The sequence below is a fragment of the Apaloderma vittatum genome, unplaced genomic scaffold, assembly GCF_000703405.1.
Source record: "Apaloderma vittatum isolate BGI_N311 unplaced genomic scaffold, ASM70340v1 scaffold13432, whole genome shotgun sequence".
Classification (NCBI taxonomy): Eukaryota; Metazoa; Chordata; class Aves; order Trogoniformes; family Trogonidae; genus Apaloderma; species Apaloderma vittatum.
This window is the reverse complement of record NW_009701994.1, coordinates 35,504-62,292: the sequence shown is the minus strand read 5'-3', so window position 1 is coordinate 62,292 and position 26,789 is coordinate 35,504. Positions and strand designations below refer to the sequence as shown.

At 43.0% G+C, this 26,789-nt stretch overlaps 1 protein-coding gene across 1 annotated transcript in view; it reads left to right on the top strand.

Moving 5' to 3' along the window:
* The first annotated feature begins 4,121 nt into the window (after positions 1-4,121).
* The window catches only part of TEAD1 (TEA domain family member 1 (SV40 transcriptional enhancer factor)), a 40,649-nt gene continuing 17,981 nt past the window's right edge, over positions 4,122-26,789 (top strand). The window contains exons 1-6 of the mRNA XM_009879370.1: positions 4,122-4,178; positions 6,905-6,967; positions 16,620-16,745; positions 16,946-16,992; positions 17,942-18,003; positions 19,990-20,114. Of these exons, the coding sequence (XP_009877672.1) occupies positions 16,653-16,745; positions 16,946-16,992; positions 17,942-18,003; positions 19,990-20,114 (327 nt within the window). The 5' untranslated portion in view covers positions 4,122-4,178; positions 6,905-6,967; positions 16,620-16,652. The remainder of the gene's footprint in view (positions 4,179-6,904; positions 6,968-16,619; positions 16,746-16,945; positions 16,993-17,941; positions 18,004-19,989; positions 20,115-26,789) is intronic.

Sequence of the window (26,789 nt, the reverse complement as noted above, 5' to 3'; positions counted from 1 at the left end):
GGAGCCTCCCCGCTTTGCAGCTGCTGCTACTTATTTTGAATAAGAAGAGCAGAAATGTCAGTCCTCCGTGCTATCTGTGAGGTGTTTGGGACCACGGCATGCTCCCTTGTTTAGGGTGATGCTCATCATCCAGAGATGGGGCAGTAGTTGGGGAAGGCGGAGGGAACCTTCTGGTCGGCTCCCTGTCCTGGTGCCCCAGCAATTCCCTCGGAGGGGCCACAGTGAAGCTTTGGCACCCTACAAAGTCTCACAGGTTTTCTAGCTTCTGCACTGTTTTCTAGCTGGGCCCCCTTTTTACTTTATTCTATGATTAAAGAAGACGTCTTGTTGTATAAAATGCCTCTTCCTCAGATTCGGTCCAGGGACAGTTAAGTTTACAATTGCACTGACAGTACAGAAGGGCCTGAAAAATAAAGCCTGAATTTAAAAGGGAAAAAAAACCCAAACCCACAAGAGGCAGCCTATATAAAATATTTGTTGTGGTCCTCTCCTCATCTTTTAAAAGATCCTTGGAAAAGATTCCTGTGCTGTGAAGATGTTTTATGAGACCAGGCACCTTCCCACGCCTCTCTGATACCTGAACCAAAACATTCAAACTAGGAGACTGTCATAGCAGATGACAAGAAGAAGGAGGCATACGTTTACAGTTCATAAACCTGATCTCTTCTTTTCTGCCAGACAATTTCCCAGATATTGGAAAGAGAGGGAGGGTGTGTGTGTGTAAAGTATTTCCACAGCTGAGCTCTTCTTAGAGAAAAACTATTTATTAATAAGCATTTTTCACCTAAGGTTTGTAGTGGCCGATTCAAGAAGTTCCTTGAGCCTCTTTTTGTTTCAGACTATTCTCATTCCCAAAAGTAGCAAAGCTTGGTTTTAGGATTATTAAGCTTTCCTTTCTTTAAAATCCTCTCTGGGCTTATTTGATTGAGAGATGAGATCTTTTCTGTTAGCATCTGTCAGAGTTGGTAAAGAGCACCAGTGTTGGATAGATACCGTAAAGGCTGTAAACTTTCAGTCAGGATGTCTATCTTGTATATGTCAGGCAGCGCTTAAGTTTGTGTTTACGGCTTTTTGGTATTCTGAAAAAGAAGTTATTTCAGATAATTGCAGCTGGACAGAAGGTATTTAGTGAGCCTCATGAGGCTACAGCAGCTTGGGGTTTGGCTAAACCTGGTGCAAGTCTCTTCGCTGTATTGAAAACATAGCTTCTTGTAGAGTTGCTTCTCCCTGTAAGTTAAGTCACATTATTCCAGCCTGTTGGCTCTTCTTGAGCCAGACTCTAGCTAGACTTCACCTTAAGGGGAAACGATCACTTTGCAAAACCTCAATCTTGTTGGTCATACCTGGGCTGGGCTTGATAGCGGCTAGAGAAGCCTCCCCTTGATTCAAGCCAAAGCACTTCATCAATGGACTGGGGCTCAACTGGAAGTGGCACTCGTCTGGTATTTTGAATAATATAGTCTAGACTTTCAGCGCTTGGTGTTTTTTACAAAGCTGCTTTTCCTGTCAAGTGGCTGCCTCGGAATCTGAGCTTTCCTTTAAAAATAGTTTTTTAGCTCTCTTGACTGGGAAGAAAACTGTGAAACCATGAGATTTAACTCTTCCTTCCTCAGCTGCAGCTGAGGGCTGCGTAGGACTGCCTGGGCAGGCAAGGGATGGCCAGAGTGCCCATGTATCTGAAACATCTCCTGTACAGGTGCAGGGGGACAAGAGATGGCAACGCATCCTTTACGTCACCTTTTAGAGTCACCAGCTGCTGCTAAGGACAACCTGACAAAGTTTTTTGCACCAGAAAAATATTCTGGGTGCTTAATATGTGCAGATGCTTAAAGACAGGCAAAGAAGATTCTTTCTGGAAGGGGAACATTCCCCAGTAAAAAGAAAATACAGAAATATGAAAATGTTCATGTCACCTGTCATAGTGGAGATTGCAGGAATATGGTGATCTCTGAATCTCACCGATCACAGCGGGCTGCTCTTGCAGGCAACCACCCCTTCAGGCTCCCTGTTGGCAGGTGGTAAAGTGCATCTTCCTGGTTTTCTTTTAATTTTTATGCACCTCTTTAATGTCTGGTAGCCTAGTGGGGCACCACAGAGGCATAAAAAGTACCAAGCAAGAAGGTTTTGGAAAACACATCCGAAGCACATTTAGTTGCTGTGGTCTCAGGCTCTCAACCTCTCTGTCAGTTCTTTTTCCCAAACTGTAAGATGTTTATCTGCTGTAGGACTTTTCCATCTAATAAGAATGAAGAGCAGAGCAGCTCCTTTTCTGTCCATGCCCAACACCTGCAAGTTCTGTCACTGTGAGGTCGCCACCACTATGAAAACTAATTCTCTGTTTGAAGTTAACTGTTTGGATTATGAGAAAGAACATGTGAATAAAGAGATTCAGAGGTTGAGCATTCCCTAGTTTCAGTCCATGAACACAAAGACGTTTGCTCACGGCAAATGACAAGTACCTTGTGGGCACGGCAGGCTGCAGGACTTCCGTCCAGCTGAAAGACAAGATCTTTGCATGAAATTAGATGACTAGCTGCTCCTCTGGTTACATATGGAAGTCTCTCATTTGTGTGCAGAAATGTTACTTATTTGTGTAAGTCTTTGCTCACGCAAAATTTACCTCTCAAGGTTTGTCCTGCAGAGACCTGCTGAAGAATTACTAATCTCCTGTGGCCATTATCGTGGCACATCACAGGAAACCTGGCAAGCAGTCCAGACTGAGAAAACACGTGACTTGGAGAAAACACAGCTCTACATGGAATCACATTGATCTTTCTAATACCCATTTAGCACACAAACCACAGAAGAGGCATGAACCATGAGACATTTGATACCAAGAGTGTAAAATAAGGCTCAGAGGTGAAGACAGAAGAAAAACAGAAAATGAAGGTCCAGTTTGACTAATTGTGTTCAACCTTCCAGTCAAGAAAATGCTCTTCAGATATAGGCAGGATACTTCAAAACTTCCCTGTCTTTCCCCCACAACATCCAACTGAAAGAGTTTGAGTCCCAGGCTGACACCATAACTTTCTGCACTCCCCAGCTTTGTACTCGTCCACTGTGAAATAACTTGGTGGGTGATAAGTTATTTTCTTAGCCTCCCTGTTTTCAGCTTGCTGCAAAATCATTTTTCTACATACAGGCTGCTTATCCTCTGTGCTGAACGCAAATGTATCCGTAACTTAGGACTTGTTGAACAAGTATATTTAAGTTACTACAACTCGTGGAGGAGTAACATAATATGCAGCGAAAATAAACAGGGCACCGTGTAAATCTCTGTTATCTTCTGTGTCAGCAATATTTAGGAAGGAAATTGTTTGGAAAGTAAATGTTAGTTTGTATTAGGTAGCATTATGTGTGACTGAAGAAGAGTCAAATGGAAACTTGGAAATACTATACATTTCCAAGAGAAATAGATCTCTGAATAGCAAACCACCACGCTGATCGGCCCCACTGCAGCAGGAACTTTAGGCACTGCATGACCCTTCTTGAGTGTGCTTAAGGGTGTTTTTTTTTGGGACAGGGAATTCCATCAGCAGAGGAGGGAGAGTGCTTCCTGGCAGGAAGGATAGATTTTGCTGTCCTTCTTGTAGAATTAAAATTTGGAGAAAAGCTGATGCGAAACAGTAACATCTGGGTGATCAGCACATGGCTCCTGTGGCAGGCGACCTTCTCGGGAGCAGCTGCTCCTCCCAGCAGGGCTCCAGGGGGGCAAACACCACTCAGCACAGTCGGATGCAAACCCAGAGCAGCCTGAACATCACGTCAGCCCCCAGCACGGGGGGCTCTCCAGCGAGAGATGACCCTGGCCCCCAGTGCTGGCCAAGGAAGTGCCTCTACCTGCAAAGAGCTGTGGGACATCAGTGAGAAAACACTGAACCTGTATCCCTCTGCATAGCTTATGTGGCACATACAGTGTCCGCTAAGGAGAGGGAAAAGAAATACCAATGAACAACGAGAAATACTGATAAATAGTTTGCAAAGAAAAGCAGAGTGGGTGTAAAAGTACATAAGCCTCCTATGTGTGGGACTCACCTGTTTAAATGTCGTCTTTTATGGTGTTTATGGGTGTGATGCTGTTCGTCCCTTATCATGAATTTTTCTTTGTTTCAGGTAGGAATGAATTGATAGCCAGATACATCAAACTTCGAACAGGGAAGACACGGACCAGGAAGCAGGTAAAATAACCCAGTGGGAAAGTATGCATGTTAGTGAATGACAAAAAATGGCATTTGTGGCTGCAGTGGCTGTCTGTGCTTCAGCTCTGATGAGATGATGTATTGACTTCATGGTTCAGATTAAATACATGCTGTTTGAAAATATTAAAAACACCACTTTTTACGTTATGCATCATTTTCAGTGGCAGTTGGAGAATGCATTTTTTTTATTAACCTATATGTACCTGAAGCTATTATTCCCTGTGTTTGGGAATTTTTTTTTCACAAGTTGAAGCAGAGGCATAAGTATTGTGCCTTATTTCTCTATAAGGATAATTACAGAATTAAGAAGATGAATAATATTAAGAAGATGAATAATTGAATTTCTAAAATTCCAACCAATTTGCCTATATAATAGATATTACAGTCCTTGGATATGAGAGGCAAATAAATAAAAACTCTCTAGCAGGACTGATCATAATCTCACGGGCAGTACTTGCTACAGGATGAAAACATAATAAAAAAATTCCCGTAAGAGCCTTCAGGCTCCTTTTCTATGACCACGGTAAGATCTCATTCATCAAAGAGTCAGAATAAACCTCTAACCAGTCTTAAGTCTTTTTCAGATGATTATCACATAACTATTAACGTATCTCATATGACTAAATCCTTTAGTTTATAATACCCACGGTGATCAGCAGCCTCACAGAAGGCACACGCTCTGTGTAGTTCCTGCGGTGGTTACTAAACCCTTGCGCTGCTTCGAAATGCTTTGCAAATCGCCGAGTCCCCTCGCTTTCTCTAACGTCAAGTGTGAGATTCCTCTTCTCCCCATCCACGTGTGTGACCAAGGGGAAGGCAGAGGCTTGTACCCTCGCATGCTACGTGGGTTCTGTAGCACAGGGCAAGGTGACGCTGTGTTGGCACACACAAAGATGGCCGGCTGCCAGTGCTCGGGTTTACAGCACTCTGAACTGGGTGGTATTTTGCCCTGGGTGGTGTCCTTTGTCAGTTATGAAGAAAACATATGTATGAGGGATGAAAAAAGACATGAGAAAGGAGAGAAACTGCAGCACGTGGAGATGGAGCAAACAAAAGATTGGCAAAGCAATCTGAAACGAAAGACAAAGTCCCAGGTTCTGCCCTGCTCTGCCCATGCGGGCGCCAAGAGTCAGGGGTTATACTGGGATCTTTAAATTGCATCAGGAGTAAAAATGCAGACCTTGGGGCTAGATCCTTGGCCAGCATTGTGCTGGTAGAGCTGCAGTGAAAGCAAGAGGGCTGTGATGGCTTACATATGGCGACGTTCTGCCTCCTTACTCGTACACTTCTCTGCAACGATTCATAACTCACTTTAAAACGTGTGTTTCAAAAAGTTTGACTGTCGTTACTTTTGAGTTTCAACTGAGCAATTAAACCTTATGATTGTACTTCTTGTATAACCTTTAACACCACTAATATCCCACTGAAAACCAAACAAATGAACACATGTGAAAACTTGGTCTACATGTTTGATGACAAAATTGCTTAGTAAGCAGTTGTATAACTCTGAATTACTGCAAACTGATTCCTGAGCTGCTTCCTGAAGTAGTCTCTGAAGGTGGCTTTTGGGGGCTGTGCTGATTTATGCATTACTCTTTGCTTCCCTAATAAAGATACAGGCTTTTTGGTACTACTGTCATGGAATAGTCTTAGAGAGGGAGGGAATCAAGTTTTGTTTCTCCTTTTCTTTTGCTTTGTTCTTTCCCAGACAGGAAATGTAACATGCAACACCTGACACGGTGTACCCTGGATCAAACAAAAATAAGCGATTTCTCTTCAACAGCTTTTACCATCACTGCAGGTCTTGAACCTTCAGGATGGATGCTGAGCACTACTGAGCAGTGCTGGGCAGCATCATTAAACCCTCATCATCGATAACATGGATTTAATTACGTGCCTGAGTAAACAGGAATGTGAGTCTGGGCCCAGACCCTTCCCTGCACAGGCAGCAACTTCTGACCAATAACTGTGTGTACACAAATTTCTTACCAAAATATAATGGTGATGCACCAAACCTGGACACCGCTCACACTGATGTCAGGTTACTGGTCCCCACTTATCTGAGTGTTTTGTGGGCAGGCTTGATGCTGAGATTCCCAAGGAAGCCAGCACAGGTTCAGGGGCCTGTGTTGTGCCAGTATTTTATCATTTGTGCCAGTATTTAAAACATTTCAGTGGGGTCAAAATGCAGCCCGAGGCTCCTCAGTGGAGCTGCAGAACACAATAAATAATGGATAAAACTCCTCGGTGCCAAGTTATGTCGCAAGCCTAGTGGCAAGTGGTCAGAGTGGGCATCTGCATCCCTGGCAGATGGGGCAGAAATCCTGTTGGCTCCCCACGTGAGAGCGCAGGGTCTGGCTACGGACGGGGTCGGTACCAAACCACGTGGGCTGTGACCAGCTGCGAACTGTGTCTCCTATCTTGTAACTGAATGCACAACCTGGTGGGGTATTTTTTTTTTAGTCTTTTTTTTTTCCTTTACCTTAAACAATGACCTGTATTGTTAAGCCTCGGTGCTAAGAGCTTGGTATCTGGCTGGGAATGTGGTATCTTTAACAGCAGAGCTTACTGAAGGTGCAAATAACTTCCTCCCCTCAGAAATTTATTTTTTTTTTAAACAGAAAAATAGACATTTAAAATTTGATTTGCTTTTTGTTTTTCTTTTGTTTGTTGTTTTTTTTCCCCTATAAACCTGAACAATGTAGGTGTCTAGTCACATACAGGTCTTAGCAAGAAAGAAAGTTCGAGAAATTCAAGCCGCCATTAAGGTACGTTTGGCTTGCCCAGTTGTAGGGGGCTTTTCATCTCCATGGTTACAGGCTTTTCCTTTGTTTCCTCCCTTCCCCTACCCTGCAGGTGTCTAGTCACATTCAGGTTCTTGCCAGAAGGAAATCTCGTGATTTTCATTCCAAGCTGAAGGTATGCGCTTTTCTGCTTTTGGGCTTGTGGTTGCTATGCCTGTCCCTTCCTCCTCCCCGCGGTGATGGGCGAGCGCCTGGTGCTGCCGTGCCTGTAACCTCGTTTTCCTGCATGTGGTAGCTGTCTGCGTCTCTTTGTGTTTAATCTCCGGTTTCTGCACTAGCATCTACATTAAAAACGTTGTTTTAACACTGTCCAAATGCAAAGTGAACTACTCTTTGTAACAGCTCAGCACCTAAACTTGTTTTTTAACCCGTTAGTCTATTTTATTTTCTTTTTTTAACAGTAGGAGTGTATTTAAATACACAGGGGTTTTATGCAGTTGTGTAGGTTCTTTTTTTTTTTGCTTTTTTTCAGAGGGGTAATGGGGATAATTGTTTTCCATTCCCAAATGTTTTTTGTCTGTGATTTTGAAATTCTATCAAGAATACTCAAAGTAGATCATTTATTCCAACTGCCAGAGAGCACAGCTTATCAAGATTGCTCTAACTATAAGGTGTTTCTAGAGTACAATCTAGTATCACCTCATGATACGTCCTGTTTACAAGATTCCCTGAAATTTTATTTTTTAAAGTAAAATATTGATAATTAATTTTTGGAGAGCCCCAGGCAGGGTCCTGTTCAGGGAATATTAAGTATGATCACTTAATCTCACGTGATGAATTGTACATGTCCCTATTTTCCTTGCTTTCCATAAGATATATTCTAAGTCTAAAAAGAAAGTCTTGGAAATGCTTAATAGGGGTTTCCTGGATAGCTTGTTTTTTCAAGTTTTCCAGCAGAGATCTTGGGATCCTTTTTGGTTTATTTTCACGTCACTTAAAAGCGGAAAAAGGGGTTTTGCAATTTTTGCCGTTGATTTTTTTCTTTTTAATAAAAAGCAAAGGAACTTATAAATCCTTTACTTCCCTCTCTTTTTCTTTTTGTCAATTTTTTTTTCCGCACTTTTCCCCCAGATGAGAACAAACCACCTTTTTGTTCTAGCTGAAAAGCAAAATGTTTCGGAAAGTGATTTGACAATAGTAAGCGGCGAGCGCTGCGGATGCTTCCCACAGTGGTGGAACTGCAGCGTGTGAATAGCAGCCTGGCTTTGTGACAGGCCTCCCTGACAGGAGCCCGGGGTTTTTGGTGCGCAGTGGGCAGCATGCTGGCAGGCTTGTGTGGCTGTTGGTGGCTGGCTTTTTAGCTGCACTGGCTGAGCAGTTGGGGTTCGTAAAGAACGACTAAGACAACTTAAACGTACTGCTTTTTAACCGAGGGTGCAATAATACAGAGATATGTAGCATTTTAAGCTTAAAATGTCAATCCTTGATGCCTAAAATTAAGTATGTAAATAGGTGACCTTACTTTCAGAGGTGCTCAGCACCAGCAGCTCTCAGGGAGTTTTATAGCACTGGTGAGCACTCAGGGCTACAAAAATCAGGAAGCCCACTCAGATATCAAAATACGGGCCTAGGGACCTAACAAAAATATTGGATACTAAAATATTTCCTTTTCTGAATGCTTAAAATATGAAGACACTTATAAAGCAGAAAATATTTTTAAGAGCTACACCTGCTCTCTGATTTCTGTTGAAGCTTTCCAAAGAAGAAGCTAGCTAAACCCTAATAATATCTGAGACCTCTAGCCTAGATGCCGTTTGCAGTAAATAGAGATCCAGAGGGATTGGTTTTTTTAAAGTCACCTGAAGAAGGAAAGCTCTGTTAGGGCAGTAAAATATTTTATAAAGGCTTTAGGCCTTGCTGCCCCCTTCCCACCAGTCAGTGGGTCGCAGCTCACCCAGAGCTGAGTAGAAGGTGGAGGAGCTGCCATTTTGGTGCAAGGAATTGAATGTTTCAGGAAGAGCCTCCTGCCTAGACGCTCCCAACACTCCACAGAGGCATTTACTGCGACTCTCTGTGACTACACAGCAAGCACAGAGCACACACTGGTGACAGAGGTTTGCTGGCCCGTGACCTTGCTGCCCTGCGGGCATCACTGATGGCAAAGCTGCCCCAGCCCTTACCCAGTGGATCTTACTGGCCAGTTTTCTCCCCACATGGAAAAGGTGTAACTCTGATGGAAGAACGTGCCAGAAGGGAGCTGCCATTGTGAGGAGGAAGTGGCAGAAGCTGCTGGTTTTGCACCCAAGATGGAACTTCACTCTTCCAGACATTTTGTTAGTTCTACTGCTCATTTTTCTCATTATTCCTGTATTGAACCATGTGTATGGTCCAGTGTCCTTTGAAAACTGCCTGTAAAGGACATCCCTGATGTGAAAGGAAGACAAGGTGACTACATTTTGGCATCTAAGAGTGCCAGTTGTTTCAATGGGAGCCATTTTGGCAGCAGGCTGGACTGCCCCATTAACCTCCTCAGCACGATGATGGGCTCTCATTCTCCCGGAGTGGGGCTGCCCACGTTTCCTGGTGAAGGGGTGACCGAGAAGAAGATAGCCAAGGGAAGTACTGCTTCTGAACCACGCCAATTTAACAATGAGCTGGCACTTGCAATTACTCTGCAAAACCTGTGATTGGTGGCATCCAGGCTAGCAGTTACTACATGCGTCTGACGTCAAGTTTTCTACCTCCAGCATGAGGGGAAAGCATTTTGCGGATTAATGCAAAGATCTTTCATGCCAGCCCATAGCCCTGAGTTCAGTCAGCTCTGACCGAGGCCACCTCCGTCTCCCATGTTTTTTTCTCTGCCACCAGATGTCCTGTCTGTGCAAGCCCCCCACATGCACAAGGCAGGGTATTGCAGAGAAGCTGGTCATTCCCTGTGTGCCAGTGCTGCTTTAGCTGATACAACCACAGATTGCAGGCGCGTGGCGTGGAGGCCCTTGTCCCCTGGCTGACATGCGTTGCTAGCAGTTTTCTTCATAATACATTCTCTTACCAGTCTTCTGGGATGTGTCCAATCTATCCTGTTGAACTCAGTTCCTGGTCTCTTACTTGGACGAATGATATAACAAATAACTCTTGTTCCCCAAGTACCTGCTGAGTTTATTTTATACCAGGATATCTTTTTGTCTTGCCTTGGTCTGAATCCTGCTCGTGGCGAGCAGAGGACTTGGATGACTCTTCTTGCGCTTGTCTTCTGAAGAAATGCAAATGGATGGAGGCATTTAAGACCTATTTGCAGCCATGACATTGGACAGAAAATTTCTGAAGCATACCTAATAGACTGAAATCTCACCTTTGTGCCATAAAATCTACTTGGTCTAGCAAAGTCCCTTTTCTTTGATGATAGTTGCCTACAGTCACTTTAGATGGATGGATCCTTACCCTGCAAGAAAGAAAAGCTTCACCCGTAAATGCTATTGCTGCATTTCAAGACCACCAGTAGAGAATGTTCCATCAGCCCTTCCAGGGATGTTGTTCATCTAAATTCTTTTTCCAGCAGGAAAATGCTCCTATTTCATAGATTTTAATCTTAATTTTTCTGAGGTTATTAAAATCTTCCTGAAGTTGGAGAAATTTCATCTCATAAAAATGGAGAAAGAGTCTGAGACAAAGCTGTCCTTGGAGGCACATCTGAAAAGCGGCTCCTCTTCATGACATTTCCTCTCATGCAGATGCTGAAGGAGGCAAAGCTGAATTTTTCCGCTCTAATGTTGTATTTCCATGTCAAATACACCAGTCCATAGTGCTAGGTTGCAGCATTTCCCACCTTTGCACTGACAGGGAGCCAAAGTCACCTCTGTCCATTCAGGAGAAAAGATGGATTGGAAGTTGTGCATAAATAGAGAGTAAAGAGCAGGATGTACATCTATCTTAGACTTTCATTTCAGATGTTTTTTCCTAGTGCAAGATTAATTAGACAGAGACAAAAAGAAACATTAAAATGCCTACAGTTCACACTTATTATATGTTTTAAAATCCATTATTCTACATTCCACATTGATGGATAAAAAGAAAATATTGTTGTCAATTATAAAATGCTAAAGATAGCTCTATACTTTTTAAATGAACAATGATAAAAGCCTTGAAAAATTCCCTTTGATGTGAATGGAGTCTTCAGTATTTTGAAATACAATAAGACGGATTAATTGCTACTCATTAGGCAGCAAGTTGGGACAGCTTTGAATGCGCATTCTCTTCTTGGCATTAGCTATTGCCTGGCTGAAATAGCCAGCTTTTGTATTTACTCCTGTCTTCTCTAATAATAAGCAAATTGGAGATCAGGGCTAGAAACACTGAAGTGCACTCTATCTTTTGTCCAGAACAATTGTATATTTTCATGATTTGTTTATCTTTTTTGAGCTACAGCTAATTATTGCAAAGGTTATTTGAATCAATATGAGATCTGAGCAGAAATAACATCTGCAAAAAGTGCTTATTAGGAATCTATTTTACGTTAGTGTTACTGTAATATACATTTTGTGAGAAAATTGATGTTTCTTCTCTTATGTAATTTTTTTTCCCTTACAAGTTTTGTATTTTAAACATTGGTACAGGTTTTAGGGCTTCTTAAATTAATGCTGTGTTCTGTTTTACTTACCTTTCCTCATACTGTCTTAATTTTTTTTTTCCAAAGTCATAGATAACATGGTATTCAAAGCCCCATTTATCATTGTAGGATAACAGTTTTTATTTTTTTGCTGTAGAACTTGTTTGAACTGATTGATTGAATTATTCTTCTGTTTATGTTGGATTAAAAGAAAGTCAAGCACAAATCCTTTTGCGCTTGTCATGTAGAACTCTAGTTTCGTGTGGGGCTTGTATAGATATTAAGATTCATAATTGGATGATACTAAGGAATTATTATTATCTAATTTAACTGTGTATTTTGCATTCCAAAGTGAATGGGTGTAAAGTAAACCTCAAGGGCCTGATTCATTAAAAGTTATATAGCTATATAAAGTTATATAGTTACATAGCATTAGATTCTTAGCACTTAGACCTTCCAACACCAAAGTGTTTACAACTGCAGCCAGAACCAGTCGGCTAAAATAAAAGGCAGATCCTCATCTCCGTTACAGAGATGATATTTTAGGGGTTCAGTGGAACTAGATCAGATTTCCACTGATCGTACTCTAAATCCACCTTAGTAACATTCATTGTTAATTAGATACCAGACTTTTATAAGGGAAGGGGATGGCAGCAGTGTAAGAATGCAGTCTGTTACTTACTACAGTGTCATTCCTGGGCAGCAGCAATCCCATCAGAGCTCATAAATTAAGTAGGGTCAAACCAGGTCAGGGCCGGATGGGATCTATCCATTTTTTCAGCAGATTTAAATGATTCAGTCGGAGATACTGTCCCCCCAGCCTCTGCCCGACCTCAGTGTGGGACTCTGTAGCACTGCGGGCCAAACTTCTATTTTACATACAGCAACTCAGATATCACTGACCCAAAAGGATTTATTCCAGGTTTATACTGCAGCACAAGTGAGAGCAAACCCAAACCCTTTCCATCTTGAACAAGATAGGAAATCAAAGTCTTAACTATTTGCGGTCATTAAAAATCCCACAACGTTCCTGTTTAGAGTAGGGGTGTTAACCCATTTGTCCTGGCCAAATTCCAACCTGGGTAATTACTGTAATCTGCCTGTTTAAATTACCCCTGCCGTTTTAATTGGATATATTACTTCTCTTGCTGCCTAAACTGTGATGTAATACCATTGTGTGTTATTAATCAGTTACCATGTTTCATCCCAGAAGCAGCCACGTTGCTGTGATAGGTAGAAAGATTCATTCCCTACTAGTTACAAATGCTCTCCATTACAGTATAAAAAAACCTGCTGTGATAGGTAGAAAGATTCATTCCCTACTGGTTACAAGTGCTCTCCATTACAGTATAAAAAAACCCCAACGTATACTTGGGTTTTTTAAGGGGCAGACAAATTAATATTTCCATTTAAATAAACAGCTTTAAAATGTGGTTTTACCATTTGTTTTTGAAGACCATGAAGTCTGCCTGATTATACAAGCATAGGCCGCCACCTTGCAGCTCTCCAAAATGTTCCTGGAGCTGAAGGTGCTCTTTCACCAGAGGACATCAGAACTTCTGAAGTATTGGTATTTGATTTTTAATCTGATTTCTTTTATGTTTGAGTATGAAGTTACAGTTACTTTGAGAAAAACTGAAGCTCCAACTCTACAGAGGTTCCTAAGCCTGCAAAAGGTGAAACTTCGTATTGTTGTGTGTTGGCCCGGGTCTGTTGATGTCCAATGCAGCTGGCACGTTTGTCACCATTGGGAAACTTTGTAGGAGTCATTGAGACCCTTCAAGGCTAGCTTTACTGCAAGGGCTGCATTTGTGAGCTGTCATCCTGAACATTTCTGCTTTCTTTCCACCCTCCTAAAAATGTTATCAGTCAAAGAGAGTGAGATGAATGGCCACCACAAAACGCAGAACGTTCTAGGGTGAAAAGCAGCAATTGGCAAGAAGGAAGGCACGTCCCTTCCTGTCACAAAATAAGAGATGTTTTTCCCTTTAAAGATCCCTGTCACTGTTCCTAAAATTCAGGACTGTCAGACTCACTGCTAATGGCAGCTAAGAGCTCCACAGGGCAGCCTAAATGTCCCTTCTTCTGTGAACAGAAGGTCTTGAAGGAAGTGTAAATCTTCAAAAATTTTTATTTAGTTCCTCTGTTGTGGTGAGATTTACCTCCCGTAACCCTTGCCATGTAGAAGTTGGGTGTCCAGGCTCCTGTTCTAGTCTTTGGACAGTAGTAACTTTACAGAAGGTGATGCATTGCACTTGCATTTGATGGCTGGTAAGGAAGAAAGACATTGTCTGCTGTATATGTTCATGGCACTACAGTAGGAGGGGGGGTTAGCCAGCTGCCTTGCAGTGGGGACATTAGTGGCTAAAGCGACACGAGATGAACTATGTCATAGATATATAATGTACCCTGAGCTCATGCAGCTCCTGGGTGTGGACTTTTCTATCCCTAAAAAAGCTTTTACTTTTAAGTTCTCCTTGAGTTTACGTCCACCTAACAGAAAGGCCATTATAGCAGCAGAACAGCATGAGTTTGGGAACTTGGCAGGAGCACAAGCACTAGCTGCACCTTCCTGTGGTGGCACTGGCGTGGCTCGTTGCAGACAGGAGAAGAAAGTGCAGGAGAAGAGGCTGTAGTGCCGCAGCAGTTCTGGAGAACAGCGAGGTAGTCCCAAAAGCGCAGCGCTCACATAGTTGTGGAGGTTACTCAAACCCAGATGCACACGGCTCTTGAAGTATGCACTGCACGCACAGCATGCCATGCCCGGTATGCTTGTTTTCTTTATGATTCAGTAGATTGCGGGTGAGACTTGCGTGGTTTGGCATTTCCAAGCCAGCTCACCTGACAAAAAAAATCGGGAAAAGGAATAGAAAAGTCTGGTAGGGCTAGTATCTCCATATTGCTTAGTGACATCTCCTCATTTTTTATGTTTTCATGATGGAGCTCCTTCTTACCATGCAGGAGGTTAGAGGGGTCAGCTTTGTGGAGACCTGTGCAAGTCTCAGGACACTGGCACCTCTTAACACCCACCAAAGCATTTTTAAGGCCGGTGGTCTGCAGACATCCAAGGCCAGCCAGTAAAACACACCATGCCCAAGCCTCCTGTGCATGCCCTCCTGCCCTGAGGCAGGCAGAGGTGAGCGCCAGTAGCTCGGGAGCCAGAGCGGACTTCCAGCTCTTACTCAGTGAGTTGGTCGCAGTTATATGGGAAAGCTACAAGTTGGAGAAAGGACCAAGTTTTGTTCACGCACTGATGGGTACCGCGCCCCCCCGCCTCCCGCCCACTGAACAGCGGCAGAAGCTGCTCTGCAGATGCCCTGTCGGCTGTGGCGAGGCAGTCCCCGGGCTGAGACAGGTCAGAAAGCAAAGCGGGGGCCGGGGCCACTGTGGGGGAGGCAGCGCAGGTGGGTCCGCGGGGGTCGGAGGTTTGGACCTGAGGCTCGCATCCTGTGCGGTGCAGAGCGGGGACGCGGCTGGGGCCGCTACTCCCCTGCTCCACCTGCCGCTCTCCCCGGCCTGCTCCACCTGCCGCTCTCCCGGGCTGCAGCCCACGGAGGCACCCGCCGGGCACCTTGCACAGCCCAGGGAAAACAAGCTCAGCAGCAATCCCTTCATTCAGCATCTGCAGCTTTCACAAAGGGAAGTGGCGGTTATCTTCCCCCAGTATTTTGTAGTTAATTTTATTTTATTTTCTCTTTTAATGAATCAGTCCCTAGGTGAAAATAATGCACTTGTTTAAAGCTGATATTTAATGTTCAGCTAACTGCTCTTCCTTTGTCTCTTACTATTTTGTTCATATTTTGCTAAGAATCTGCTATTCTACACAAGCATTTTAATAAACTGTTTGTTGTTGTATCCAGGTAACAAGCATGGTAAGTATTTTAACTAAACCAAGTATTATGTACCTTAGCTGTGCTTGGCAGAGTTTTTGGCTAGCTTTTCCTGTACTTTCAGCCTGTGCTGTTTCTAAAGGAGCTATTCAAAGGAAGAAACTGCTCACCTATAGTACTACTACATGCAAGCTTTAGAGGGAGCATATGTGCAAAGTCATATACCATAAATAAGAGCATGCATCTCTTGCCAGCATGCTTGCTACTTTGCTTGTAAAATAAAACCAGGAAAAAAACAAAAAATCCTTGCCTAATACTGCTTGTGTTCCTTCATTCTAAGTCTTCTAAGTCACATAGCTAAATATTAGCACTTATTAATTCAGTACTTCTGGATGAGGAACCCCACTTTACCAGATAGTAACACTCTGTTGTTTACTTACTTTACCTGACCTAAGATATCCACTTAGTTAACTCTTTCCTTTTCTATTCTGTGATCTATTCTGTGATCATACATGATGGCAGTGACTAGGACTCCAAGTGCTGCTCTAATACAAATAATTGATAACAATCCATTTTTCCCTAAAGTTGTTCCTGTATGCTTGAAAACAGCAGAAATTTTATGGCTGATTATTTTCTTTGGGAGCACTGGAAATCAGTAAAATACCGCAATTGAAAGTTTAAAATGTTATTTACATTTTTTTCATCTAACTTTTAAAATGCTTATCATAAAACAGAATCCAAAATGTTTCTAAACCTGTAAGCATGAAGAAAAATCTGTCATTGTTTGCGAGTCAGTCGCAGTTCTGTGTTCTCATTTTACAGTGTAATGCGAAAGGCAAACTTCTCTTAGATCAAAATGATAGAGCTCAAATCTCAGTGCTCCCTGTCCTGCAGGCAGAGCCTTAGCAGCAGACCGGGTTTAGTCTAGCCCGATTTAAAATCAGGAGAATTTGCCCAGATAAACAAGTGGGCAGTAGTTTGCTCTCCCAGAGCTTCCTGCGTGTTGGCAGAGCAGACTGTGAGAATTCAGGTCTACCATGCATGTCTGAGAGGAGGTTTTGCCTTAAGGTAGTTTGAGTGTTAGCCTCAAGTGCTGTATTTTTTTTTCCTGCATGGTTTGCTATTTTTGCGTTTTCTGTGTGGCTTTTTACGTTTTTAGTTATGTGCTTGTAGCTGCAGTTATTTAACATCGTTTGTTGTGCCAAATGTTTTAAGACTCCATGTAATTGTCATGTTAAAGGATCAGACAGCAAAGGACAAAGCACTCCAGCACATGGCAGCAATGTCATCAGCTCAGATAGTCTCAGCTACTGCTATTCACAACAAGCTGGGCCTGCCAGGAATTCCCCGTCCTACATTTCCTGGGGCACCTGGGGTAAGTTGTTAGCTGAGTCCCCAAAAAATCCTTGTATTCGCTAACAATGTTCAGTAGAAAATGAAGGCTGAATGAATGGATTAATGCTTTCACTTGTGTTTGCAAAAGAAATCATGCTTGCTCAGAAATATCCAAAATCTTTTGACAAAGAAAACAATTGTAGGTCTGTTTGTTTGTGTTTCCTCTTTCAGTTTTGGCCGGGCATGATTCAAACGGGGCAGCCTGGATCCTCGCAAGAGTAAGTCTGAAAACTGCAATATACTTCTATAGGCAGCATGAGGCTGGCTTGTGCACTTGGCACAAGGCTTGTGCACTGGCTTGTGCACTTGGCTGCTAGAGTATGTCAATGAAGCAAGAACTTGCAATTTTTTTCTGAAAAGGAGGGAAACGTAGTTGTGGGGAAAGAAAGAGCCTTTACAGTGATGTGAACTCACATTCAAGAAGTTATAAGAGATCCCAGACCTCAAAGCTGAGTCTGAATACCTAATGGACACACTCCTTTGTTTTCCATTCCATGGTGAGATGGAGTGACAATGCCAGGGAAGCAGCTGGTAAGGTTTTACCTGTGAATAAGTTTCCAGCACAAATACTTTCATCCTCTTTTACTATATGAGCAATACTGGAGGCAAGGGTATTTTCCTGCAAGGCAGGAGTTGACTGCATGAGGCCCGTTAGTGGTCGATGGGGTTACTGCCCTTTGGCACTATGGTAGCAACAGCACCATACGGAGGAGGAAGCCTTTGCCCCTCTCTGAGGTGTTACATTTTCAGCCCTGCAGTGCTCTCTGGAGCAGTGATTCCCAGCCTTCTTTTTCAGTTTCTCCCCACCTTATTCCCTTAAGGTCCATGTGAGTCTTTGTGTTCCTGTAGTTCAGTGTCCTCTGGATTTATTGGGAGTCGGAGCAATCACATCCATGTCTGCTGCCACACTTGGACAGGCGGGTCAGGTTTCCTGCGGCGTGACTGAGTGCAGATGAGCTCCTGTCTTTAAGATGTTGGGTGTAATTCTCATCCCACTCTCTCTCTGTATTGCTGCTTTGCTGTCCATCTGTTAAATATGGTGTCCAAGAAAGAGATATGTTTGTGGGTAAAGGTCATTAACTATATATTTTTCTACACTGTGTGACTCTTAATGGAATTTACTGTGGATGGCATGGTATATGATTTTTGTATAACTCTTTATTCCAGTGTAAAGCCATTTGTTCAGCAAGCCTATCCTATACAGCCATCAGTCACAGCTCCCATTTCAGGTAATTCTTCCACTTATACTCTCCTTTAATAAGACTTGAATTGTGTACTGAATGTGATGTATTAATTCCTGAGATGGACGGAGCCATTATTCCATATCTAATGTTCCCTGTAGCCAAACCAGACACCAGTCCCAATGTCCTCTTACCTGTTTATATCTGAAGGAAAATCGTTGGGTTTGGGGGTTTGGAGTTTGGGGTTTTTTTTAACATTTTGGGTAGGAAGCACTAATACATATGCAAGGTGATGTGATCTGCAGTCGGTATTCTGTATTGGAGGAAAATGTTTTGTAAAAAATTACTAATAGGATACATGTTTCTTTTTTAATAGCTAAATCTTGCTTCTATCTGTAATAAGCATAAGACTTAATTTGTTTTAAATTGAGGTTGAAAACTATTCCAAAACCATTTACGTTTAGCCTTAGGTCTAAAACATTTCTATGTATCTGCTTGTTGAGAACTCTTCCCTCTCCTGAAGGTTCTGCTCTGCCTGGTACCACTTGGATAAGTACCTAATGTTTGTTCTGCCTTCCATTGCTCAAACTGATCAAGCCCTTGCCATGGCTATTCACTACTCCTTTTCCCAAGTTGGTTTTATGACTAATTTTAGGAAAGATTTCTCTGCAGGTGATAACTAGTTTTATGTCTCCCTTGGCAAATGGCATCATGCTTCTGATTCTATTTGAACTGCAGTTTTTGATTCTTGCCCATTTTTTATGATTTTCTAACTTGCTGCTATTTAACACTCAAAATTGTCTTTTTACATCCTTGATTATTTCCTTTTTCTTGATATTCCTAATTTATACCATTGTTTTCTAAAGCAGACATTTTGAATTGTCTTCTTTTATTCTTCCATGTTTTCTCTCAGAACAGGATTCTTAGTGTTTGTAAATCAGTCAAAACTCATGCATGAGTTGCCTCATTAGAATTCCTGATTACGTCTGACCAGTCACGTTTGTAATTCCTTGTTTCATCCAAGCCTCACACCTTCATTGCCTGAACCTGAGGGTTGGAGTCAGGTACCACAGGCCCATTACGGGATGTGGACACGCAGTACCACTGACCTCTCCCTAGTTCTCAACTTAGCTCAGGATTATCTTCGTTTTCTGACCTTTGGTGCCTTTTCCCTCCCTTCTTTGTCCCCACGTCTCTCTCAAGATCAGTTTTGCCTTTCAGTTGCTGCCTTTCCCTTCTTCCTTTATTGTTTTGTTTCCTTCTCATCTAATTTACCATGATGAGGAGCAAGAGATAGCATTTATTCCTTCTCTTGAGGTGAATTAGGGATGGTGGTTAACATCCCTTCTCTCTCTAGATCATGCCATTCCCTCTTTATTATCAATTTAAAACCTTCTTTTTCTTTTTAGAGTATGATTCAGCTCTCTACAGTAATTATTTATTATTATCTGTAATATAATGCTGCCTAAAAGCTCCAAAAGAAGTCAAAGACCTGATGTGCAAATACATAGTAAGAGACAGTTCCTGCCTTGAAAACCTTATACTCTAAATAGGAGAGGGGAATTGAGAGTGGCAGAAGAAATAGGCAAAAAGAGAGGTGATTTACTTGTAACATGTGGCACATTAGGAGCCAGAAATGGAGGCCAGTTCTCTTGACTCCCAAGACAGTCATATCTCCTGCGAGTCTTGCTGCCAGTTTCTGAGGAGGGGTCAGCTGTATGTCTATGTGAATTCTCTATAAATCTCTATAATCTAGTGTATAACTTAAACAAAAAATTCTGCAGTGAGTTACAGCCCCAAGGAAACAAAGAATTGGATCTTTTATTTGCACCATTATTAGCTTGCTGTGTTGGGACCTCTTTTTCTACTTGTTTTTCTGGGATTTTTTCAATATTAACTCATTCTGATTCATTATTTGGTAAAATTAATATAAATCTCCAAGGGCTACATGCATAATTCCCAATTATATTTAATTCAGAAAATATAAACTGAGGAATTGTCAACTTCTTCATGAAAATGATTCCCTTATTTTAGGATTTGAGCCTACGTCAGCTCCAGCCCCCTCAGTCCCTGCGTGGCAGGGCCGATCGATTGGTACGACCAAGCTCAGGCTGGTGGAGTTTTCGGCTTTTCTTGAACAGCAGAGAGATCCCGAATCAGTAAGTGTTGCACTCGTGTCTGCTAATCTTCAGCTTTTCTCTGCCCTCTGAGGATGCTTTCCAGGGTTAAGCCTGGTGGAATACACCTGGTGTTTCTGCATTCGCTACTGCTCAATGTAATATTCCTTTCTCTGTAGTACTATATTTTCCTTTCTTGCCCTGTTTGCAGAAGTGAGAGGCCTCTCTGAAAGCAGGCGTGGTTTGCTATGGCGTCTGTCTCACTGCTGACCTAGTTTAGTTGTACCAAATTGCATCGTGTTTTTGGCAATAATTCAGTACTTTGTATTAAAGCCTAATCTGTTTCCTAACAGAAACAAAACTAAGGACTTGCATAGAAATTATGCATACTGTTTTCAATATCTGATATTTGGAATAACCTCTAAATATCGGGATTGTCCCTTTTGATTCCAGCCCCCCAAGTATGTACCATTTAGCTGAATCACTTTTTCTTTTTTTTACATTGTGGTTACCTGTCTAAGTGTGCAATCATTCAGTCTTCCTCAATCTTTAGGGCCCAATCCAAGGTTTGGATTTTTTTAAGGGTTTTTTTTTTTTTCTGTTTGGATTTTAAGTCTGCATACTATAGCTGCAAGGGTAGTTTATAGAAGTTGGCTGTAATGTTTCATTTACTCCAGTAAGCCTCGAACCTTGATGTTAATCATCATATGTTTACCAAGAACATTTGTTAGTAGCCTAGCACTGTTTCTGCTGCATCACAGATAAATCAAAAGGGCTTCTTTTAGCTTGAACTGGAGATTTTTTACAGAGATAATTTCTGCAAAGCAAATACTGTCATGAATGGGTGATACAGACAGGCCATTTGTGTTCAGACTCCAGGTAAAATACAGTAGCTCAGAGAAGAGAGAGGCTGTCACTTGCTTTTTATAATTTAACACTGGAAACCATGGCATTTATGGACTTAGGCCAGGGGTGTTATCCGGGGAGTGTTTACCCTGCATAATGGAGATTGGAGACATAGCCCAGAAACCGTTCAACAGAGCAATGCTCCTGGCGGGGAAACATCCCAGTGAAAATACACTGTACCTCGGCTATTCATACACTAAATATGTGGCGGTGTGTTGGTTTGCTAAATGTCATGTTTTGCCAGGTTAAATTAACTTTGGGGAAGGAAATGTTTGGCAGCAGGTACAGTTATCTCGGCGCTTACCTAACTGTCAGGTACTGCGTGGTTTCCCTGCAATCCCTCTGCTTTCCCGAGGCCCTGATTCCCACACTTTCCTGGCAATCCTCTCTCTGGTGGCCTAAAACTTCATCTTAGCGTCCTCAAGACTAATCACAGCAGGAAAGCCTTCTCCATGGCCAGTCCTGAGTTCATCTGGACCACGGTTTGTGTTTCCGATGCAGAAACACAACCTCCAGGTTTTGTCACCAGGCAGCCCTATCAATACACACCTCTCGGAGTCCTTGGCTCCCTGACCCCGTGTGATGTGTCTTGCTGATTTATGGGCTCTGCCATGTGCAGATCGCTGTGTACCAGGATAATTTCTGTGTGCCTCGAGGTTATCGGGAAAACAGGATGTGGCCATGTAACGCTCAGCCTTACTGTGCTGCATGTGAATGAAACAACAGTTCAGTGTATTTTGATTTACTCTTTTGCTAGTGTGCCACCTAATTATCCTTTTTCCCTAGGTTTTTATAAAGCAAAGCTATTTTCAAAGCCTGTGGGCTCATGTGATACAGCGCCTCTACGTATCTGCGTGGCTTTATGTAAAAGAGTGAAAAAAAAAAAAATCCCCCCCCCCAAAGTGAATGAGAATTCAGCAACTAAGTAAACTTTTATGTCTTTCCCTCTAAGAAAAATCTTCCCCAAATGAAGTACACTCTTAACAGGTAACACGTGGTTCCCCATCACATCACTGGTGTCTGCGACATGAAACCAGCTGACTGACAGACCCAAAATGAGAAGAAGCTGCTTTGGCAGGGCGGGGGGCCGTGGGACCCGCTCTGCCACGATGGCGTGGCTCAGAGCCGGTCGTGCCCACACACGGAGCGTGGGGGCCAGCAGCTCGGGGACGTGTGGAGGCTCTCATTTTTCAGGCAGGTGCAGGCTCCAGGAAATGCAACACATCCACTTGCATTGCAGAGACCTGAATAGAAACACGGTTACCCAGGACGGCCCTGTAAATACTGTAAAGCCTTTTTTGGAGTGCACTAATATTATTTGGAATTCCGGAGGGTGCACTGAGGCCCACCAGAGCTTGTCCCAGCCTGTGAGCATACTGCTGAGAAACCCACCTTTTAAATGCAGGAGGTTTACTGCAGAAGCAAGAGCATCAAACTACCCAGACTTGTTTTTAAAAAAAACATTTACTTGCGTGCTGTAACATTGCAAAAAATGAGACACACAGAAAAAGTCGATTCTCAGTCACGCGTTAATCCCGATTTAGATCCTTCTTTACACCCAGGCTGTGAGCACCGTGGGGCAGCGCTGTGCAGGGCTGTGTGGGGACAGCCTGGGCTGGCGGGGTGGGCACTGAGGGGAGCCAAGGGTTGAGCCCCCATGGGCAGTGTGTCACCACCTCTGCCTGGGGAGTCAGGACAAGGGGAAACTTTGTTTAAATTCAATTAAGTATATTTGCTTGTTTGGATCATAAACAAGGACGTAGAAAAAAAACAGGGCGGTGTGATCAGCTCCCATCCAGAAGGATGTGTTTAGCACAAAGTGCAGATGAGCTCTTGTAGGCACGTGCTGTGATTGCAGCATCTCCTGTGTGCCTCCGTGCCTTGCTGACCTCCGAAGTGAATGTGTGTATACACTGCTGTGTGGGAGCCATGAAAGAGTTCTCCTGTATCTTCTGAAAAATTAGTGCTATAGTTTCATTATGCTTCTGACTTTTTACAGAAAATGACAGAATATTATTTTGATCAAATGTGTTTCCAACATTTTATTAAAAAAAGATTACTCTTCCTCCCTCCGTCCTCCAATCCAACACCAGGACAGAAAGACTTGTAGTAGTGAGGACAAATAGACCAATTCCATCTTAAGCAACCTGTAAGTTTATTGAAAAAGGCTTATTTGACCTGGCACTTGGGGCCAGGACTCGATGATCCTGGAGGCCCCTTACAGTCTATATTCCTGTACAGCTATTAGAAATTTAGGTCAGCCTGCCCATGGTGACCCCCAGCAACTTCGGTGGGACCCTGCATGAGCACAAAGGTCCACCCACAGGGAATTCATTGCAGGAGTGGGGCCTTAAATATTTCTGGGGTTCTTCCAGTGGCAGTTGGTGTTTAAAAATACAAAAGCGCCTCAATATCAGGCAGTTATGTTAATTTAGAGTGGATGTTCTGGTGGGTCATAAGTATGCTCGTGTGCTCCGTAGAGTCCTGTCACTTGCAGGGGGCTATTGATGTTTTTCTCTTGCCTACCCACAAAATTTGTTCCAGTTACAAAAGGAAAAAAGTATAGAAAGGAAACAATAAGCAACCCTCACTGTAAATCTGCATGGCGGAAGATCATCTGGAAGATATAGGATAGCACTGTTGCAAAATCTTGGCAGTATTGACTCTGCAGTTAAGGATGGGTAAAAATGCTTTTCCTTTTTTTGTGAAAATCCAATCAGTTTACAAATATGAATCTGTATTTTTCTTTTGTGGCATTTTGTGCTCTAGTACAATTCCTGAATAGTTCATAGAAACTGCCCTTGTAGGTCCAAGCACTAAGCATTTTAGTTACCTTTGATTACTACCTGCCCTATATAACTATATTCTCAACAGATGAACAAGTTTATGTACCCATTTGTTGTTTTCAAGATGTATTTTCCTTAATTAGGGCTTTTCATTTTTACTGTAATGGTTTGGTGAAAATTCAGGACAAACGCTTAAACGCATATTCCCTAACAAATATAAATTGAGTACGCAAGCAGATTTATATTCAAGCTTGCTTTACAATCAGGAAAAGAAACCACCCTGACACCACCCAACAAAAAAAAGCCCTTTCTTCTCTTCCTCTTCAAGATTTGTTGTTCTTGCTGCGACATTCGGTTTGACTGCGAGCACTTCAAACAGCTTTACCTCTAAAGTATCTATGTGAGGCTGTAAAGCCCGTGGCTGATGGGCATTTTCAGTGTTAATCCACCTATCCAAACTGTCAGGTTGTGTTAGGTCCAAATTTCAAAATGTATTTTAAAAAGTTGTGAAGAAATAAAATATTCTTTATGTTTTGATTCAGGTTTTATTGTTGTTGTAAAAGGACTTTGTGAGCCCAGGGAGAATTGTGCCTGAGAACCAGAAAGTGAAAGCAATTGCTCAAGGGCCATAAAACCAGCCTGCCATCGTTAGCCAAATGCAGTAAAATTCACGAAAGTTAATCAAACCATCTTAGTGATGAAAAATAAATGAGATCTTTTCAAAAGAAGCCCTCCATCTTGAACAATATCCATTGTTACAAGCATTGTTTATCCTTTCTGTATTCCCTATAAAGAGCCTAAAAAGCAGTTCAGTGTTTCAGTCGGAAGGAAGTCCTTGGTTTAGCACCTTTGTGATGTGAAAGGATGAGGAGGCAGATGCGTATTAGGATGAATGTCTTGAAGTGGCAGATTCAGAATTTGAGGTCATTTTAATCTGATATCAGATAAAGTTGAACTGAATGGAAGGGTAATTTATTTTGCAGTGCTGGCCCAGGGAAGTGAATGTCACACTCTAAAATGTTCATATTCGGGTGTCCATAGTTAGAAGTGCCAAGAAAGTATTTCAAGGTGGTCCATTATTGACACGATCTTCAATCTTGAAACCATGGTGTGGCAGCAGACCTCCAGGCTGGCAGCGTTCCCAGGGGACCCCATGGAGGTGTGGTAGGAGGCCTGGGCCAGCACCCCCAGCCCAGTTGGAGGGTGATCTTCAAGAGAGCGTCCTGCGGTGAAGACCCTCCTGCTCACTCCATAGGGCTGTGCCTCTGCCCTGCAATTTCCCATCTTGTTTCACTGCAGCATCCCCCATCCCTACGCCCACCCCAAAATTGCTTAGCTGGGCTGCAAAGTCAAGCTCTCAGAAGTTGGGAAATGTCCTTGTGCATCTGCTCTGCAATGCAGCAGTTAATTACATGCTCATGTGTTTGTTTGTTCCTCCTTCATCCAGTGTAGGTATAGATGGCCCTTCTTTGATAAGCAACTATTCAGTAGTTTGTTTTCTTCTATTGAAATGCATGGCCCTGTGCCCTGCTCACTGCACACTGTCTAACCTCTCCTCCAAACGGAATTAATAATTCCCCCCATTTGCATTTCACAGATGTATTAGTGCAGTCATTTTTTAGATGAGGGAGCATTATTGCTCACATTTGACAAACCAAGAAGTTCAGGTGCAGAAGAATGAATGGGCCACTGATTTTGAGGGTCCCCTTTGATTTGTCATGAGCCTGATTTTGCAGAATACTTAGCGTTATTGAGAGCTTCCTATTTTCAGGCATAATTTTCCCATCTGAGCACTCAGCACTTCTGGAATTGGGACTCCAGGGTCTCAAATCAAACAGGCCAGAACTGAAGGATATATCTTCACTGTTGCAGGAAAGATGATGAAGAGGTTGTGGGAGCACCTTGCCTAACCAGCGAGTCCCAGTTTCACACTGGAACTCCTGTGGCAGTGGCTGGGAAGTGCTGGGCAACATTAATGTGTCAGGGCTGAGAGGTGCTCTCGCTCGTCACCTACCTCTCCATTTCTGCAACGATAAAGTAGGCAAAAATCTCACTTTATTTCAAATGCCTGATTCAGTCCCTGAGCAGATCCAGGCAGGGATGGGTCCTTGAAAGACTAAGTGGATCATGCTGTTGTATCATAGCATACAGACACAGAAAGTTTGACTAACATTTCACCTGAAAGTGTTAAAAACCTTAATGACAGGGGTTGCTACAGACTCCAGTTAAAGCATTAAAAAATTCTGCTTCAGTGGAGGACAGCAGCAACAGAAATGACATATTCAGTTACTAGTGTTTTGGTAGAAAAAGAAAAGTTGTTGGCAGACCAAATGATTTTCTTTGGAAATTAAAGAGTGTCAGATTTACAAGATACAGTGAGACAGCCGAGCTGAGGCTGGGGAGGGTACAGGCTAAGCTGCACGCAGACTGCTGATACAGTCACGACTGGTTTTTAATGAGTCCACCCCACCTGCCTCCTGTTTCCCCCCAAAGCCCAGTTGCTGCAGAGGCAGCAGTACCTTCTTAAAAGATGGGTTGGGCTGCTCTGTGGAAATACAGAGGGAATCACTACATGGTGCTGAGTGCTTGAGCAGTGCTGTTTTCTCTGATTTCAGCAAAAGCTCAGACTGTCCCAGCTGCCTTTCATTCCCTGTCCCTCTGAGCTGCGTCCTAGTCCTTGTGACCTCCAGAATGTTTGGTCCAAAGAGAGTCGAGAGGCTGTCCCTCTGTGTCAGGGAGAGAGACCTGCAGCAGAGCCCTTTTAATGTACTTCTCCTTTGGGTGGTGGAGTTTCTTTGGGCATGCAAGACTGCAATCCATGCAAGTTCCCAGCCTCTCCCTATGGTATTTTCTCATAGGGATTTGTTGCTGCAAGTAATGATACAGATGGCCTCACCCTCGTGGTTGTTATGCTTGAAATTTGTAGGAGCCTACAGATCTCATGAAGCAGCCAAGCTAGCAGGGTGCTGTTATCAGGCCGTGCAGGGCAGATGAGGCAGAGGGGTGCTGCCACCGCTGTGTACCG